Below are 19,385 nucleotides of genomic sequence, written 5' to 3'. Positions count from 1 at the left end.
TTAACTTTGAAAGAAATGGCTTCTCTTGTCACCTCTTCACCTTCTCACCAGAAACACGGGCTGGGTCTTGGGGATCCCACTGTGGGAACGTGGGAACGTTGGTTAGGACTTCCATACGCGCATGGGTGGATTATAACAGTCCTTTTGAAAATCAACACAGGCAACAGCTTTGCAAAGTGGCACAAATTCTGTGAAAACTCGTATCTGGTGACATGAGAATTGTTCCCACAATAAAATCAAAAAAACGTAGATTCCGTTTTACCCTGCAAGGCCCTATTGACACTTTCTTCTCACCACTAAATGCTGGGCTTTTGTTTTCCATCTTTTTTTATCTACAAATACGTTTAGGGTGAAGAAGCTGAAGGAGACCTTTGCTTTTATTCAGCAGTTGGACAAAAACATGAGCAACCTTCGTACCTGGCTGGCTCGAATTGAGTCCGAGCTTTCCAAGCCTGTGGTGTATGACGTCTGCGACGATCAGGAGATCCAGAAGAGGCTCGCCGAGCAGCAGGTGGGATTCTCAGAAAGGAGCTTTTCTAAGAGCACGGTGTCCACGACGGGTGTGGACCTGGGCGGTCTCCATGTCTGCTGTGTGCTCCAGCGTGTTCACGTTTCATGATGCTGGTTTGCTTTTTCCAGAGAAAACTGCCCACCTGTCCGTGTTCTTGTATGTATCAGGATGCATCTCGAGTTGCTCCCCTCTCAACTTTTACGCAGCTTTTTGTGAAGTAGTGTGAATATGAGATTTGGACCGTAATCTTTGTGGCAACTAAGGTTTTTTAATTATGTCTTTTTTTTTTTTTTAACTCTGATCTTTGTTGTATTTTGTGAATATGGTTTTGGAAGGCAGTAAATTGAAAGAAAAATAACTTTTCTAACCAAGGAATGTTTTTGTAGGATCATACTCTGTGTGTCTGAGAGAGCTTTGAACAAAAAAAAAAAAATACAAAAGGTTATTAATAAGGCACGTGCTTGGACCAATAGCTTAGGAAGCCTCTCAAGAGCTGCAATACGCAGTGCATTTTGATCGTCAGTTATACATGCTCTGAGCCCACCCTGGAAATTCTGCAGTGTGAAACCACTGAGCTGTGCTGGTGTTTGTCGTTGCACCAACCTGGCAGCTGCTCTTTGACATCGCTGGTTTATTGAATCTGCTTTCGCGCCTTCCATGGGCTCATGGGCGTGTGCTCATTCTCACACGCAGTGGCTGGGTTTGTCTTAATTTTTTAGAAAATAGATTAGTTTATCTCCTTCTTTCAGTAGCTTTCGTTCACCTCGGTTTTTCTCAGACTTGGGGGCAGATTCTGTTTTGACCCTATAAGCAGCATGATTCTCAGACTCGCATCTGTTTTCTTCACATTAAACTTTCACCACGCACATCCTAGCCACGTATCACAGGTGCTTAGAGACAAAATTGGGGGCTGAACCTTTTTCACCAGGTTCAAGGCCAGAAGGCAACCCTTTGATGACAAATTCTCTTGAGTTCAAGTCAATCTTTTTAATGGTAATAAGTGACATTTCATGCTACCATAAATAGAGCTAAGTATTTGATATTACTTCTGAGTTTTTTTGTTTTTGTTTTTGAGACAGTGTCTTTCTCTGTTGCCTAGTCTAGAGTACAGTAGTGTCAGCATAAGTCACTCCAACCTCAAATGCCTGGCTCAAGTGATCCTCCTGTCTCAGCCTCCTCAGTAGCTAGGACTACAGGCACACCCACTATGGCCAGCTAATTTTTTAAAATTTTTGTACAGATGGGGTCTCCCTAAGTTGCCAGGCTGGTCTCGAACTCCTGGGCTCAAGTGATCCTCCTACCTTGTCCTCCCAAAGTGTCAGGATCACAGATGTGGGCCACCATGCCTGGCCCACTCTTTTTTTAAGTGCTGTTACAATTACCGTTTAAAATGATGCCTGTTCTCTAGCTTTCAAACTAGTATGATTTAGTAACGCTCCAAATTAAAAATACTGGTTTTCCCACTTAGCCTCAGAAACGTGTGTCTTTCTCACAAGGACATCTAGGTTCTGTCTTTGCTTTGTGGAGAAAAGAATGTTGCTATAAGTATCATGGAATGTTAATGGACACTACAGAGATTTTAATGCCATTCTTAGTAGAGTCACAGCTACTAAACATTATCAGCTTTTTTTTTTTTTTTTTTTTTTTGCAAGTTTGATCCACTAGGATGAATTTCTTTGAACAGTGTGTTCATAGACAAGGCCTTGCAAATAACTACTCAGAATGGTGAGTTTTTTCAGGTAAAATGTATGGAAGCTGGCAATATATTTTTTCCTAAAGAATGATTGGCAAAATGCGGCAAAGGCTGGTAATTGTATTACCTTTTTATAAATCTGAAGTGTGCAGGGAATTTATTCCTCACAACAAACAATTCGGAGCAACTGCCATTCTCTTGGCCTTGGTTGTTCTAATACTGAAACAGTACATAATTTCGATCTAGTTGAAGGTCCATTCTTTATAAAATTCAGTATCATCATGATGAAATTTTTATCCCTTGGTTACCAAAAAAAGAAAAAATTATGGAGTTGGTGTCCAGGGCTACCATTACCATGAAGAAGTCAGATGCTGCATTAGTTTTCTGTAGCTGTTGTAACAAATGACCACAAATTTAGAGACTTGAAAACACAACTTTATCATCTGTAGTTCTGGAGGTTAGAAATCTGAAACGGGTCTCACCGAGCCAAGATCCAGGACTCGGCAGGGCTGCATTCCTTTCTGGAAGCACCAAGGGAGAATCTGGGGGTTTTGCCCTTCTGGTTTCTGGAGGCCACTGCATTTCTGGCTCATGCCGCCTTCCTCAGACCTCAGAGCCATCGCAGCCGTCAACGTTGTATCTCTGTGCCTTTCTTCCATAGTCGGGCTGACGCTTCTGCTTTTAAGGCCCCTTGGGATTACACGGGGCCCACCCAGATAATCCAGGATAATCTCCCTATTTTAAGGTCAGCTGATTAGCAGCCTTAATCCTCCTTTGCCATGTAATCTGACATACTCACAGGTTCCAGGGTTAGGATCTGGACACCTGCGGGGGGCCATTATTCTGCCTCCACAGATGTCCTGAGGAAAGTTTTTTAGAATTTTTGTTAAAGAGAATAAAAGTTACCATTTGTTTATATTATACTAAACCCAGACCTTAAATAGTCCATCTAAACCACTGAAAACGGAAATGCGTCATACAAAAGAATCGTTTGTGAGCCGTTTTTTTAAAAAACCTTATTTATGCTTCCTTCCCTAACTAAATATAATAAATTGTTTTACTGCTTCCAAAAATAAGATCTAAAAACATGAGATCACCTAGTATTGCCTTCTGCAAAAGCCAACAGCCCCCCAAAGTGGTTAAGAGCCATGATGTCCCTCGCTCCTCATTATAATGTTCTTGGGGACCTGGTGGGAGAGGGATTAGGCCTGGTAAGAGTCCTTTTTGTTTTACCTTTCTTATGTGGCACTCCTTTAAGTATAAGGTAATAAGTGTTCTTGTTAATCCTGTAGCCTAGATCATCTTGGTATAGATCATCTTCAAAATGCAAAGGAAGTGGTGGCAATTTTATGACACTTTTAAATCACATACCACTTTCATTGAGTCTTCAGTATCTCTCCTAGTTTGTCTGGTTTTTGGTTTCTTGGTTCTCTATGGGGATTGTGAGTTACCCTCCCCTGTTCTGTAATTACCAATAGCCCCCTCCCCTGTGAACCAATTCAGCCTCACCCCAACCCCACTAAACTATTTCCCAATACCACCCTGTCCCACTGACTTGCCACCCAAGCCCCTCTCAAATGTTCCTTATCTAGCACTTAAATGGTTTGCATTTTAAAATGTGGTCCACCACTTTATATTGTACAAGGTAACCAGTTCATACTACAACATCAATAGTCTATTGTGTGGTTTAGAAGGCTTTTAAAAAAATTTTTTGAAAATGTTTGAGCTTTTCTTTTAACCAAGATGTTGATGATCTTTATAAGTTATTGCAGAGTTCATTTCTTATTACCATCTACCCTGTATTTTAAATCAGGTTTCTTTAGCCATTTCATTCAATATAAGCTGAATAAATAATGTAGGATAACTACAAAGAACCCACTGAAATACAGGCATTCGTGTTTATCCACAGACTATACTTTCTCTGTGCTATTCAACTAGACCCTACCCAACTGGAGCCAGATGAGGTCGTGGGCAATTTCCCATTAAAATTGTCACTATTACTCATTTAGTTCCAGTATTAGGGTTCCTAATTTGTGTTTTTAATAGTTAAACAGGATATGTATTAATACCAGTACATTTTAGAAAAATCTCTGACAATTCTGTGAACCAGTAAGAATTCTTAAAACTGGAATTCTATTTACAGGTAATAACTGTAAAGCTAGTTATCTGTCAACTCCAGGGTGACTCCCGCCAATCCGTCACTACAGGCGTTCTGCCTGCACTGCAGAGCTTAACAAAATCACCCGGCACATCAGTCCCCACAGGGCATGCAGGGCACCCAAGTGGAAAACACATCTCTTCTGAATATAACCCTGTGGTGCTCGTCTTTTTTTTTTTTTTTTTTTGAGACAGAGTCTCACTCTATTGCCCGGGCTAGAGTGCCATGGCGTCAGCCCAGCTCACAGCAACCTCACAGTCCTGGGCCGAAGCGATCCCACTGCCTCAGCCTCCCGAGTAGCTGGGACTACAGGCATGTGCCATCATGCCCGGCTAATTTTTTCTGTATATATTTTTAGTTGGCCAGATAATTTCTATTTTTTTTTTTTTTTTTTTTTTTTTAGTATAGATGGGATCTCTTTTTTGCTCACGCTGGTCTCAAACTCCTGAGCTCAAACGATCCGCCCGCCTCGGCCTCCCAGAGTGCTGGGATTACAGGCGTGAGCCACCCGCCCGGCTGTGTGGTGCTCGTCTTCACTCAGGGTCTGTGTTAGGAACTGCCTGTTGGCATGTTAGCATTTTATTCTCTCTTATCAGCCCGAACGCAGAATGATCTGAATTGTGCATTTATATAAAGAAAAGTAAGAAAATATTAGTCCTATCTAGTAATACAATAGTAATCTCAAATTATTCTGTTGAGGTGACCTGGCATGAACCTTATACTGCCTTTCCGCAGATGGTGGCAAACCATCTGTAATTCTCTTGCAAACTGAACTTTATTGAATCCAGGAAACTATTTAGTATAGTTAATAGTGGCTTATTTAAAGTGTCATAAATTTTCAGAAATTGGTATATTATCAAGCAATTAGAATTTAGCTTTGTCTTTGCTATTTCACAATATAATTTGGATACTAAAATTAATGGTGTGGTCTCATGTCACATATCCCAGAATCTGGACATCAGGGGATGGATGCCTGACTCATCCAGAATAGCAAAACAAACATGCTCCTCATCTCTCCCCTCCCCCCAGCCCACCCATGCTGTGCAGAAGAAACATTCTCTGGTGAGAACTGAAAATGCCACATTCATTTTTAAGGAGCTTTTCCATTTTTCCTGTGACCATGCATTTTCTCTCCATAAATGTTCTTTTTCCCAAACGGGGGACCTGCATCACTATCACCCTCATGGTACAAGTCTCCAGAGACCCTACCCTTCCCCAGGCCACAAGCTTGGCTGGACTCCATCATTGCGGGGGCGAGGTCTGTACCCCAGAATTCCTCCCTGGGTCCCGTGGAGTCCAGGGATGGTCTTGCAGAGGCCGTGGACACCTGTGTGGCAGCATGGACACTTCGGGGTGTGTGTCAGGACAGCACGAAGGTCTTAGTAGATTCAAGAGTCCTGTGACCCATAAAAGGATGAGTTTCTCTTGTTTAAGTTTTAGCTCCTGCTAAAAAGACTGAGTCAGTTTCTAAAGAAGACATCCCCCAAACCAAGTCTAAACTGGAGGCCTTTGGGGCTGGGTGGTAGGGACTAGATCCCATGCATACCCAGAGCCTGTGGGGTGGTGGCTCTCACAGGGTCCGCAGTGCCACGTGTCAGTGTCCAGAGGGCTCCCGCCACTGTTCCTACCCTTCACGTAGCTCAGCACGTTAATCCCAGATGTCACCAGTGTTTGGGCTTTGGTCAGGCAATGACAGCACAAGGGTTGCACAGAGATGACAGGGATTCGGTCCGTGTTGCTGAGCCTGGGACTGTACCCACCGGGCTGGGAGGAGGTGGGGAGGGGGCAGCCACCATCACCCCCCCACCACCGTCTCAAGGGGTTTCTTGCTCTGTTGTAATCGTAGGATCTACAGCGAGACATCGAGCAACACAGTGCAGGGGTGGAGTCCGTGTTTAACATCTGTGACGTCCTGTTGCACGACTCGGACGCCTGTGCAAATGAGACCGAGTGTGACTCCATCCAGCAGACCACCAGGAGCCTGGACAGACGCTGGAGGAACATCTGTGCCATGTCCATGGAGCGGCGCATGAAGTAAGAATGGGGCTGTCCTGAACGCCTTCAGCGTGGTCAGCTGTGCCCCGTGCCCCTCTGACCCCGGCCACAGTAACTGTTTGCTGCACTTAGAAATGTGCCGGGTATTGGCAGCGAGGGCCCAGTAGGGGGGACCAGTGCTTATTAAAGGATTATTCGAGAAAAATGTAACGGGTGTACAGTCTTCCCCAGCTCTCCCGTGGTTCGGGACGTAGCTGCAGGCTGGTCGCGTTGCCTCTGTTTACCCAGCTGTGGAGTGTGGGGGCAGCCCTGCCTTTAACCTTGTAGAGCAGGATCCCCGGGGCGCTTGGCGCTCCACAAGGAAGGTGCACAGACAAGTAGCAACATCCTGGTTATTTCCAGACGGGGTAACAGGCTCTCTCCCGCCAGCAGTGTGGGTGTCGGGATCAGGAACGGGACCAGTCAGGGACAAAAAGCAGCACACGAGCACAGGGTGACATGGATGGCTTGTGTCAAGTGGCTCTCTTCCCTTCAGGATCGAGGAGACGTGGCGCCTGTGGCAGAAGTTTTTAGATGACTATTCCCGCTTCGAGGACTGGCTCAACTCGGCGGAGCGGACGGCGGCCTGCCCGAACTCCTCGGAGGTGCTGTACACGGGCGCCAAGGAAGAGCTGAAGAGGTTCGAGGTAAACAGCCCTCTCCGCCCCAGCTCTCCAGACAGTACACAGGCCTGCAGCAGGCGCGGGAGCTGCTGACCCGGCTTCCGCTGGCCAGGGCTGCACAGTCCCCAGCCTGCCGCCAGCTGCTGGGCAAAGAGCTGGAAAGCCTGCTCTTGAGTTAGCATCACGACGGGTGAAGTGGCCCGCTGCTGCCATCGCACCCTGGGGATGAACCCCCTCAAGCAGGTCGCCTGGGGTCTGGAAGGGGGTGCCCTGGCCCTCTCTGCACGCCCTGGCGCTGACGGCTGCCCCTGTGACGCAGGCCTTCCAGCGGCAGATCCACGAGCGCCTCACGCAGCTGGAGCTCATCAACAAGCAGTACCGGCGGCTGGCGCGGGAGAACCGCACGGACACGGCCAGCAGGCTGAAGCAGATGGTCCACGAGGGCAACCAGCGCTGGGACAACCTCCAGAGGCGGGTCACGGCCATCCTGCGGAGACTCAGAGTAACTCCTCTACGTCACCAGGGTTGCCTGTAGATGTGCAAGGGAGAAGTGACACGCAATATGCAGTGGCAGGCTGTGACACAAAGCAGCGGGTGGAAGGTTTCGTTTCAGGCCTTTGCTGTCTTAACGTTTCTCCAACACAGAGCAACCTGAAGCTGTGAGGCATTGGCATGAGGGGCTTCTTAGGCAGAGCCCATTTAGGTGATTTGTGTTACCAAAACACATCTCTTTATACAAGTTCTGTCACCCCTGACAGTAGGCACACAGATTGCCCATGGAGTCTGGGGCGCTGCTTCGCTGGGTCTGGGGAAGGCAACACAGGGGCCTCCAGACAGAGCCCGGCTTTGCCCGTCTGTCTGCTTTTATGTGCCCCGCTGCTTCTTGCACTGGGGGATGTGGAGAAAGCACATTAGGGCGTGAGTCCCCTCTCTGCGTTGGAGGTTGGGGACAATGCTTATTCTCTGAGTTTCGGAGCACGCTGCCTGACCTCGTAGGTTGGGTTTGGTTTTTGCATGGAAATACTCACCTTAGATGTCTGTAATCCAGAAGATGTGCTGCGTGAACCTGTGTGAGTCCAGGTAGAAAGTGAAAGGACCAGTGTAGGCAGGAACTACAGGATGTCATTTTAATCCCTGCTCTGTTCTCAGGGCAGAAGACTCTTGAAACCAGTCTAGGGAGATGAGGATCTGGGCTTTTGTTGTTTGTTTCAACCCTCTCAGGAAGATGCTGGCCAGCTCTTCTAGCAATCTAGACAACCCCCTTGCGTTGGTTCTTTATCTCCTGCTGATGTGACTGTTACTGGTCTAGCTCCGCGTGGCACTGAGTGCTGCTAATACATGGGTCTGAGAGTCAGCTGCCCATCTGGGAGGTGGCAACCTGAGAGGCATCCTTCCTTGGAGGCAGTAAATCTCCTCCGGGTCTTCCTTCTCTGGGGAAACATTCAGAATTACGTCGGTGAACGCGCACAGGGCTCTAGGCCAGCCTCAACCCTCAGAGTGGTGCTTTTCCATCTTGAAAATACTAAAATCCTCTGTCAAGCAAAAGCTTCTGCAAAAGACTGACAGGCGAAAACAGGCAGGGGGCCCGGCCCCACCCCTCAGAAGTTTCCTCAAAGGCAGAGAGAGGGAAGTCACTGACTTAGACTAGAGAATGACAGGATTTCAAATGCTCAAAAGGACCTCAGGGGCCGTAATCACCTTTCCCTCACCTTCCCTCATTTGCCAGCGTAGGTGCCAGGGCTCAGAGAAGGCGGAGGGCTTGTTTGGTATCACACAGCCAAGACCAGGTCCCAGGCTCCTGAATGCAGTGTTTCTGCGGTGTCCTGGGCCACCCTTTCCTTGTGGCCAAAGGAGACCTTGCCGTCTACCTGAACTCCCGTTCTGCGGTCGATACGAGCGTGATTTTCTTCCCCTTTTGCAGCATTTCACCAACCAGAGGGAGGAGTTCGAGGGGACCCGGGAGAGCATCCTGGTGTGGCTCACAGAGATGGACCTGCAGCTAACCAACGTGGAGCACTTCTCGGAGAGCGACGCTGACGACAAGATGCGCCAGCTGAACGTAAGGGCCGCCTCCTCAGCGCCGCTTGAGAGAGTACAGCTTCATGGGGGCAGAGCCGGCCGAGTGCCAGTTCCACCTCTGAGAGCGAATTCCAGAACGCTAAAGCAGCCAGGCTGCATCCACCTACGCACGAGTGGATTATCACAGGCGAGGCCACTGTTCCTCACAGGCGAGGGGTATCTGTCGCTGCCGGGGCCAAGAACAGATGCCGCCTGCTGTCCTGTTGTTTCAGACACCTGTATTACAGCTTAATCCCACTGCGATTCTCTCCTGGGCAAGAGCTTGAGAAATAGAAATCTGCCTTCCTAAAGATAGCAGCACCAAGGAACATAACTAATTTGTGTCACCAGAAGCAAATGTCCACTGGCGGCATATTATGGGAAATTTTCTGTTTCTACCAAGTGTCAGTAAGACAAATTCTCTCCCTCACACCCAGTGACAGTAGATGTCCATCCGTGTCAAACTTTTAGAATTATTTTAACTGGAAAAATCAGTGCCCAGAAGGAGGAGGAAAAAAAAATAGGTACAATCATTTTAAATTCTTAAATCTTCATTGTCACTCAGGTCAAAATTGGCGAGGCTGGAGTACTTAGGTGAAGGGACAAAACAAGAATGACGTTTGGATGCCTTTTTCCTGTGGTCCTGTTATGAGGAACAGATGCTGTCTAGACGCTCAGGGGAACTTTCTTTCTTTGAAGGCCTTTCTTTCTCGTCTCTAAACAGGGCTTCCAACAGGAGATTACATTAAACACCAACAAGATTGATCAGCTCATCGTGTTTGGGGAGCAGCTGATTCAGAAGAGCGAGCCCCTGGACGCCGTGCTGATCGAAGACGAGTTGGAGGAGCTCCACCGGTACTGCCAAGAGGTGTTCGGCAGGGTCTCGCGGTTCCACCGGCGGCTGACCTCCCGCCCCGCGGTAAGGCAACACCGCCTCCAAGGGCTCCTGAGCGGCTCAAAGCTCACGTTTGACTGAATTTTTAAAGAATGGGGAAATCCATCTTGTAATGGTTAGCTGTGGTTGATTTTTTTGGTAAAAAAGCTACATTGAAAAATTTTATTTTCACGTTTATTACCATAGAACCACAATAACTGACAAGTTCCCATTACCTGGTAGAAAGGATGGCATTTCTGAAAGTTCTTGCTCCTCTGATCTGTTTTCAATGTATTTCCTTGGCACAGGGCTTTTGTGGCATGTGTCAGTGCCCCTAGAATTATTGACGACTCCTCTGGTTTTGATTACGTTAGTAACTTGGGAACGTGTTTGCCTTTCCCTCTATCTTAGTTTCTGGAAGCTTTTAATATCTGTGCCTTTCTGGTACCTTGTTCTCACCTTTAAAGTGTTAAATACACCAGTTTTCAAAAGCAACTCCGATGTTTTCCTTGACAAAAAGGGCCTTCTGGGGTAGCTCAGGTGGATTTTGGGCCATTTTTCAAAGTTCACTGCCTTTGTGTGCCACAAGCTTTAACAATGACCATTGACCAGCATGACTGGTCACTTTTTCTTTGTTTTTGTCTACAACTGGCCAGCTTCAAATGTAGTTATTTCTTCATCAGACGTAGCCTCAAAAATTACCCTCTAATTTCTCATTTTGAAGTATAGCAATATTATACAGTCATTTTTCCTAGACTGAGAGAGGCATTACGTTATAGCACCAAGCAGAATGCAGATGCTGAACAGTTAGAGTGGGGGATAAGGAAGAACCCGGTGTGTGTGGTCCCTGAAGCTGTGAATCTTATCCAGAACATTCTAGCATTGTTTTTAAAAATATTCTGATTCATGAAGGAACCTGCCATTAACCATCAATGAAACTTTAGCCACTATTTCCTTATCTTCTTGATAAAGTTATTTAACTCAGATTATCAAACTTCAGCTTTTTTCCCTGGGAAATAAAGCTGAAGTTTTTGGAAAATATGGAATCTAAGCCCCACTCCAGATTGTCTAAACTAGAATAACCAGAAACAGGACCTGGAAACCCGATTCTTTTAAAAGCTACCTTAGGCCGGGCGCGTTGGCTCACGCCTGTAATCCTAGCACTCTGGGAGGCCGAGGTGGGAGGATTGCTCGAGTTCAGGAGTTTGAGACCAGCCTGAGCAAGAGCGAGACCCTGTCTCTACTAAAAATAGAAAAGAAATGATCTGGACAGCTAAAAATATATACAGAAAAAATTAGCTGGGCGTGGTGGTGCATGCCTGTAGTCCCAGCTACTCAGGAGGCTGAGGCAGGAGGATCGCTTGAGCCCAGGAGTTTGAGGTTGCTGTGAGCTAGGCTGATGCCACGGCACTCTAGCCCAGGCAACAGAGTGAGACTCTGTCTCAAAAAAAAAAAAAAGCTACCTTAGAAATACTATTGGTGGTCATTTTCGGAAACTGCTGGGCAATAAGTGCAATATCCTAAGATTTGGTTAATTCGAAAAACTGGATACTCCTGTATAGGGCTTGGAAGACGAAAAGGAGGCTTCTGAGAATGAAACGGACATGGAAGACCCCAGAGAGATCCAGACCGACTCGTGGCGTAAAAGGGGAGAGAGCGAGGAGCCCGCGTCCCCTCAGTCCCTCTGTCATCTAGTGCCGCCGGCACCGGGGCACGAGCGGTCTGGCTGCGAGACCCCGGTCAGCGTGGACTCCATCCCTCTGGAGTGGGACCACACAGGTGACGTGGGGGGCTCCTCCTCTCACGAAGAAGAAGAGGAGGGCCCGTACTACAGTGCACTGTCAGGTAATGGCCCGGTTCCCGCGGCCCTTGGGGTTGACCCGCTTGGCTGTGTTTTCAGCCCCTTAGCAACACGGCCAGCTCTCGGACCCAGAGTCCAGCTGGCGGCCCACCCAACCTGTGGCTTCCTGTGGTCTGGCCTGCCCACCCCTGACTTAGCTGGGAGTAGGCTCACTCCTGTTACAGGTGGCATGAAGGGAAAAAAGAAATGAAATTCACATTTGCACATTGCGGCTATTCACCGAGGGCTCTGGAGTATCAGTAGATAAAGCGGCCCCAGTCCTGTGCTCCCCGCAGCTGCTTCCAACAGTCAGGAGTTGGCTGGAAAAAAATCCTTCCAGTTTTCAAAATCCTTTTACTTAAAAAGGCAAAGGGTAGTTTTCTCCTTCCAGCTGACAGTGTTCCTACTATGTTAACTTAATACTCAGCGTTAATCTACAGGCACCTCCAAGTGAGGAAAATGACATTATTCTTTTTCAGATGTAGAAATCCCTGAAAATCCTGAGGCATATCTTAAAATGACCACAAAAACTTTGAAAGCGTCTTCTGGTAGGCCCCTGCCCATGCATGTGTCTCAACATGGCAGTACCCTGTGGCGCACACCGCATCCCAAACCTTGCTCCATGTCATGTCTGCCCTCCGCCTTCTGTGGACACCATGCGCCTTGGTCCTCGTGTCATGGTGTATTTACACTGCCGTGCTCACCCATTCCCGCGTGCTCCTGACAAAACCCCGCCCAACAGAATGGTCTCCACGCCATCCCTCTCCCTTCCCCCAGGCCTGTGCAGAAGGGACTTTTTCATGGTGCCTTATTTTTTTTTTTATTTTTCCTCCATCTAACCGAAGTCCTTTGGCATGGGCCAAGCTTTCTTTGTGGTGGCTTGGTCTGGAACTATTTCCTTGCTTAGGGTGATCTCCTGGGGAGAGGGTGGGTGGGGGTAGAGGTGCTATTGCATTTGCTGCAGGAGAAGAAACTTTGCTTTCCAGCTGTGAGCTTTAGCCTCTGCCCTCTGCAGTGGGGGTGGGGGAGAGCCACAGCAGCCCCCTGGTTCCCAAGTCCCTCCTGATGTTCACTCTGATCCCCACTCCTGGGAGGCCCCCAGACCCAGCCTTGCCGCCCAACATCCCCACCACTTGAGACCCCGGCTCCAGACGCCACTCATCCCACAGCAAATCTTGTTTGTCGTGCTCCATTGTGAACCCATCTAGTGAAGGCACAATGTCACTCAGTTGCATGACTCATTTCATTCCCTTCTGGGACGTACTGATATTTTGCAAACATGCATGCTTTGCAAGGAAAGCTGCAGAACTCATTTTTATACTGTAACCTGATGCCATGTTACCCATGACCTTTTTTGTGTCACTAAACATGAGTCCTTTGGTTGGAGAGAATGGACTGTCACTTGCTAATTTTTGTTTCAGGTAAATCCATTTCTGATGGCCACTCGTGGCATGTTCCTGACAGCCCTTCCTGTCCCAAGCATCACTTCAAACAGATGGAAGGTGACAGGGATGGAGCACCCATCCCCTCGGATTCCAGCACCCCTTATAAACCACCCTATGTAAGTCTGGACTCTCCTGGGATATAACCCAAATGTGTGAGTAGTAGTAAAAATGTTTAAAATGGAGAGATTTTGGAGTAAACTGTGTATGCTCACTCCCCGGGCACATTTCGAGTTGGTTTTCTCATGGTGACAGTATCTCTGCTGAGCTGTCCATAGTTCATTAGAACCCTGGCACAGCTGACTAGATTTAGAGATCGGTTCCTGGCCACAAACCATCTTCGTGTGTGCTGGCGTGACGTGACAGTGATTACTGTTGAGTCAGTTGTCCGTGCACATAGTGCGGAAGCAAATGCCAGCTTCCCTGAACTGCTGCTGAGCTCCCACACCTTTGTCGTATTTACCTTTTGACCACACATGTATTCAGAAAATCCTGACTTCCTATTCAGAGTGGATGGTGTGCTGCAGAGGACCCGGGTTTGATTCCTAGCCTTGCCAGTATGTCGCCATGGGGCCTTAAGCACCTGGCCTTGCCTCTGGAAGCCTTTCCTGTCTGAGGATAAACCCACCTTACCTAATTGTTAGGATCGATGTGTATAAAGGTAACAGGAGGTCCTCAGAAGTGGTGGTCATTATTGTCACTCCTGTACTGGTTTGTTGTTGTTGTCAGCAGTGACTGTTCCTCCTCAGCTACGTTTGCCTCGGGCGGCCGGAGTTCTTGGCCTGCTCTGGCTAGGCAGCTACTGGCGGCAGCCTAGGGTTTAATGTTGAGCACAGATCATTTTCAATACAGAGAATTAACATCAAGAGAGTTGAAATTAAGAAGACAATATTGCTACATGATTGGAGACGGATCTGCCTTTACATGGTCAAATCGGAGTCATTTGATAGTGGGCTGTCCGCGCCCAATTCGGAAACTCTTCCTCTCGCTCAGCAAGCAGCTGTCATTGTCAATCTGTCCCTCTGTGGTGTGGAATAATGAGACTGGGGGGAAGAGACCCCTGCACCCACCCTTTGCTTTCCATCCTGGGCATGTGTAGTTTGGCTTCTCCCAGCCATTACGTTCCTGTTCCTCACCTGGCCGGTTTCAAAAGCTCAACCCTTTTATCGTGTCTAAAGCCAGGCATGTCACCACAAATCTGCAGGGGTTTTTGTTGGGTTGTTTTTTTTTGTTTGTTTGTTTGTTTTTTGTGTGTGTTTTTTTTTTTGACACAAATAGAATAGGCCATATGGACACAATCCAAAGAAAGCATGGCTTTTCTAAAAGGGATACATTTATTTTTGGAAAGGCCTGTGATAATAGCCTCATCAGCTCCGTGATAACAGAAAAGTCAATATGTGCAATGAAAAATAAATGCTTGGTAATGAATGCCCCTGAGAGGTGGATTTGTCCTCTGTGTGTTTCCGATTCCCGGTGATGATTATGCAACCACCTTATAGAGTGTTGGGGAGGGATAAGTAAAATTTTGTGAAACACTGTGAAAATGCAAAAGGGCTAGCACAGTCACAGTCTGGTCAGCTCAACAGTTGTTTTTAACTTGTTTTGCATGGTTCATTCGAGGCATGTTAGGAAGCATGCAAATTAAAACTGGCCGTTTTCCTCCTGTTGTTGACGTGGCTCCAGCTTCCCCTCCCTGGGCCTTTGCCATGTTAGTTCTGCCACCGGCTCTGCTCACTTGTAAACGCTACCCACGTGCTGTAGCACCCCTGTGTGATGAGCAAGATACCCTTCAAAGGAAAGGGCCCCATCTCCTTATGTCTTGCGTGTTAAAATGAAACTAGTTGTTCTTTAGATAACCTTTAAAATTTACAGACAATAATTTAGAAATTGGCTCATTCCAGGTAAAGCTGCTATTACCTCCAGGCAAAGAAGGCCCAAGAGCCTTGAATGGCAGCCCACAGCAGGAAGAGGAGAGACTGGCCGGTGGAACAGGACCGCAGTCAGGTATTGCCTACCTGGCAGTTAAGAAAGGGTGAAAGATGGTATTTTGGGTTGGTTGGGCATTTAAGTCCTTGCTTAACAGAACATTAATTAGGAATTAACCAACTATATAATTCACCAAAACTGCTGAACTTACCCTATACCTGCCAATGTTATTTTCAAATCAGCTGATTTGTATTTATGAACTAAATCCCTAGGCTGTTCAGTTTCATTTGGAAACTGTTCTTTAAATATTGGTAAGATGAGCCTTATAAGGTGAAGTGCATGATTTCAGTGACTTATGTAAGGATTGGACATGAAGATGATCAAAGTGTTGTCTCAGGTGTCTCCTCATTAGACCAGCTCAATAATTATAAAAGTAATTACTCAACTAAATCTAAAGTAAAGCTGGTAGCATTGACCTGATCATTCACAGACCAAAGGAGAACACTGAAAATGTTCGGCGTGAACTGAAACGCTGAACTTGAGAGCACAGCACATATTGGCAACGTGTTGGGTTTCCCACCCTCCACGCCCCACCTCATTCCAGCCTTTGTGGGAGTTTAGGCCTCAGATCCGAGCAGGGGAAACGTGCTACTCCATGTTCCTGGAGAAGAGAGAACTCCCAAACCCGGATGCTCCCGCAAGGGGCATCCCCTACAGCTTTTTATCACCCTGGCCCCTAATTAGCTGAAGGCAGAGAAATCTGTTTGCATTATTGCCTTTTTAAGTTGGCAGCTTTTTATTTCAGGTGCCTTTGACAGATGGGAACTGATTCAAGCACAGGAACTTCACAGTAAATTCAGAACAAAACCAAACTTGCAGCAGCTGAACTCTGATATCAGTGACCTCACCACTTGGCTGAAAAATACTGAAGCAGAGCTGGAAATGTTAAAGATGGCAAAGCCCCCCTCTGATATCCAGGAAATGGGACTCAGAGTGAAGAAACTGCAGGTGAGTTAGAGGTGTGGAGAGGAAGAATTATTCCACATGTGAATGCAGGGCTGTGCTAGACGAATACACCAAATCTGTTAGTAGTGTAGGTGCAGTTTGCAGACGGGGTATGGTAGAGGTCGGTCTCTTCCATGTCTCTTCTGTAAGTGGCAAGGACACAGATGTAGATTTTTGTTTTCATACGGAAGAGTATCTACAAACGATGCCAAAGCCCAGAGCAGCAGTGGGGAAGTGTGGCTCAGATCCCCAAGTGCTAGAAAGATCTGACTTCCGAGGCACCTCTAGACTTTCATGGAGTTGCTGGTGGCCATTGTCGGGTGGCTAGAAACCAGCCTTCCAAACTGTGTGCAGCAGTTCCCGGCAGGACTAGGAGTGGAGGCTTGCTTGAAAGGGCCGGGGTTGGGGAGGACAGACTCACCTATTGGTAAGTCCTGTGGCCTGACCTGGTTACCCTGTTGTATGCAGTTGGGATTTGTCACCCACATAATCCACGCTGGCCCCACTGGAACTAGCCTCGGGCACAGCAGAAGGACAGTTTGACCCTTGCACTTTGGGGGTGCCCTGAGCATGAACCTGAGCTCCTAAAACCCAGGGCAAGAGTCCTGGGGTATCCAGGCACTCTTTGTATTCGTACTTTCATTTTACCTTATGCATGAATATATCAGGGGTTACTGTTTATCCTAAGGGATAACATTTCTGGGATATCTAGGGGCAAAGCAGGATAATTCTGTATATTTTCTCTGGAAGACTTTTAATCTGGTCCAGAAATGTTACCAAGCCAGTTGCAGAGCAGGGGCTACAGGGGTCTGCAGGGTCACGTCAGCCCACCAGAAGGCAGGGCTCTGCCCGGGCCCGGCCGGCCAAGTTCACTGACCTTGTGCGGCGGCTCCTCACCTGATGCTTCCCAGCCAGTCACAGGCGAGCTCGGGAGGGTGTGTGGAAGATCCGATCCTACCGAGGTTCAAGATGAGCCCCTCGTCCCTATTTTCAGAGTGCCTAATCTGATCCTCTCCCTCTGTGGTAGGAGATATTAAAAGCCTTTGACACCTACAAGGCGTTAGTGGTCTCTGCCAACGTGAGCAGCAAGGAGTTTCTGCAGACGGAGAGCACCGAATCCACGGGGCTCCGAAGTCGGCTCCACCAGCTGAGCCGGTGCTGGGACGCGGCACAGGGCGCAGTGGACAGCTGGAGAGAGGGCCTGCGGCAGTCGCTCATGCAGTGCCAGGTACGCTGACTCGGCGCCCCGCTGTCCCCGCCGGCCGCGGCCAGGCCCACGTGGTGGGAGCAGCAGATATTTTTATCTTCGGCAGGCTGCACTGGCACAGCCAAATGTGGCTTGTGTCGGGAAACGCGCATGCTTTACCATTCGCTCCCAAGAGGCCCACCTGCTGTCTCAGAGCCCCAGTGCTGGCCCCGCTCTGCTGCCCGGGCCCGCGCCCACTCGGAGTGAGGGCTCCGGCAAGCAGCCTGTGGGTCCGAGATGCCGCCCCCCTACTCCCTCTCTCTGCCCTTCTGCTAGAGTGATTAAGAGACCTGACCCTGGAATGGAGGAGCCATTTAACCCTGCTCCACCACTCACTAGATGCGTGACTTTGGGCCTCCCAGACCTCAGGATTCTCATCTGAAAAATGGGAAGCATTTGAGTGTCTCCCTCACAGGGTTCTTTTTAGGTCTAGACGAGGTGGTGTGTATAATCTTAGCCTAGCCCTGCCATGTGAGTACACGCTCAGCTTGCATGAGCTCAGACCCCATCTTAGGGAACGGGAGCCCACCACAGCCTGTCCACCGCTGAGTCTAGCAGATCTGTCGAGTAACGTCTGTGGTCTTCATGTGCAAACTCAGAGCATCCTGAAGCCCCCCTTCCTGCTGGCACACCAAGTATGCTCACTCTCCTTCGCTGCCTTCCCTTTCCCTAGCTTTTGGTCCCTGACATTTAATTTAAATCTGGCCCTTTTATGCCCTGGATAAAGCAACAAGAGCACACGACTATGCTGGGTTGGAAGCAGCGAGCTCCCCTGCACCACGCTCCTTCCAGAGTTCTAAGAAAAGGCAATGCTCTGATGTGTGTTGTTTTTTAAGGACTTCCACCAGTTGAGTCAAAGTCTGCTACTGTGGTTAGCAAGTGCTGAGAACCGGAGGCAGGAGGCTCATGTCACCGACCCACAGGCAGACCCCCAGGCTCTCCTGGAGTGTCAGAAGGAACTCATGGTAAGTTTCTTCCTACGGGCTCTCCACTGCCACCAGCCCGTCAGCCCCAGTGGGTCAGAGTACTCAGGAAGTCTCACCTAGTGCTTCTGTGAACAACAGTCGTGGTGTGTGTGACATGTGACATCAGCCCTCCTCCTCCTCGGGCAGCCCTTTGTAGTTATGAGGAATAACGATCTGCAGGGGTAAAGAGCCCCAGTCCTGAGCAAGACGTCTTCGAGATACTCAGGAACAGGGGACGTAGGTGTTTGTAATATCCTGAGAAACTTAAGGCCATCTGACTAGAAGTATGTTTGCCCTTGTGAATACTGCTCACTTGAGGGGGCAGATGGTGCTCGTTTGCTCTGCAGCCGTGAGCTGTGTGGGTTTCCTATATCCATTATAGAAATGTCTCACTTATTGGAGGAGAGTTGCGTCTTCATGTATTTGTCGCTGACAAACCAAGATGAGATCTATATATTCTCACTTGTGCTCAAGGTGACATTTTCATCCATGAGTTTGTAGTAATATGTGGCTTAATTTTAAATATGTTAAATTTAATCAGAGTGCTGGCCATTGTTTAAAAAATCTATTTTGGTACTGAAATCTTTGTAAAGCCCCACTCTCTAGAGCAGCAGCATCCAACAGCAAGAACGCTCTGCAATGATGGCAGCGCCCTTATCTGCATGGCCCGGTGTGGCAGCCGCCAGCTCATGGGGCTGTTGAGCACTTGGAATGTGGCCCCTGTGACTGTGTCTCCAATGATCGACTAATTGAGAGTTCCCCTCGATGAGGGTCTAGTCTTCCCACACCACCCCCCTCCCACTTCTTTCCTCCAATCTCTCCAGCATCACAGTTGTCTTCAGAGTGAAAGGGAATGAAAAATAGGGGCGGGATGTAACCTCCTTGCTATCTGAACAGTACTGGGCTGCAGGACACAGGCAGATAGGAGAAGAAGAAGGTGCTGAAGTCAAGCACCACCCAGCATTTGTCCCAGAACTCCCAGCACCGAGAAGACATCATTTGGCCGCACC

At 48.2% G+C, this 19,385-nt stretch overlaps 1 protein-coding gene across 6 annotated transcripts in view; it reads left to right on the top strand.

The window, feature by feature from the left end:
• The window catches only part of SYNE2 (spectrin repeat containing nuclear envelope protein 2), a 297,352-nt gene that overhangs the window by 274,378 nt on the left and 3,589 nt on the right, over positions 1-19,385 (top strand). For 5 of the 6 annotated variants that reach the window (XM_045565891.1, XM_045565887.1, XM_045565875.1 and 2 more), the window contains 13 exons: positions 349-511; positions 6,209-6,396; positions 6,893-7,043; positions 7,339-7,521; positions 8,941-9,078; positions 9,802-9,996; positions 11,514-11,796; positions 12,271-12,339; positions 13,213-13,352; positions 15,135-15,237; positions 15,965-16,167; positions 17,192-17,392; positions 18,247-18,375. In XM_045565891.1, coding sequence (XP_045421847.1) covers positions 349-511; positions 6,209-6,396; positions 6,893-7,043; positions 7,339-7,521; positions 8,941-9,078; positions 9,802-9,996; positions 11,514-11,796; positions 12,271-12,339; positions 13,213-13,352; positions 15,135-15,237; positions 15,965-16,167; positions 17,192-17,392; positions 18,247-18,375 — 2,146 coding nt within the window. The remainder of the gene's footprint in view (positions 1-348; positions 512-6,208; positions 6,397-6,892; positions 7,044-7,338; positions 7,522-8,940; positions 9,079-9,801; positions 9,997-11,513; positions 11,797-12,270; positions 12,340-13,212; positions 13,353-15,134; positions 15,238-15,964; positions 16,168-17,191; positions 17,393-18,246; positions 18,376-19,385) is intronic. The other variant, XM_045565883.1, reaches the window with a different exon arrangement.

This window comes from Lemur catta, chromosome 1 (genome assembly GCF_020740605.2).
Source record: "Lemur catta isolate mLemCat1 chromosome 1, mLemCat1.pri, whole genome shotgun sequence".
Lineage (NCBI taxonomy): Eukaryota > Metazoa > Chordata > Mammalia > Primates > Lemuridae > Lemur > Lemur catta.
Note: the sequence above shows the minus strand (reverse complement) of the source record. Positions and strands in the feature narration are given on the sequence as shown.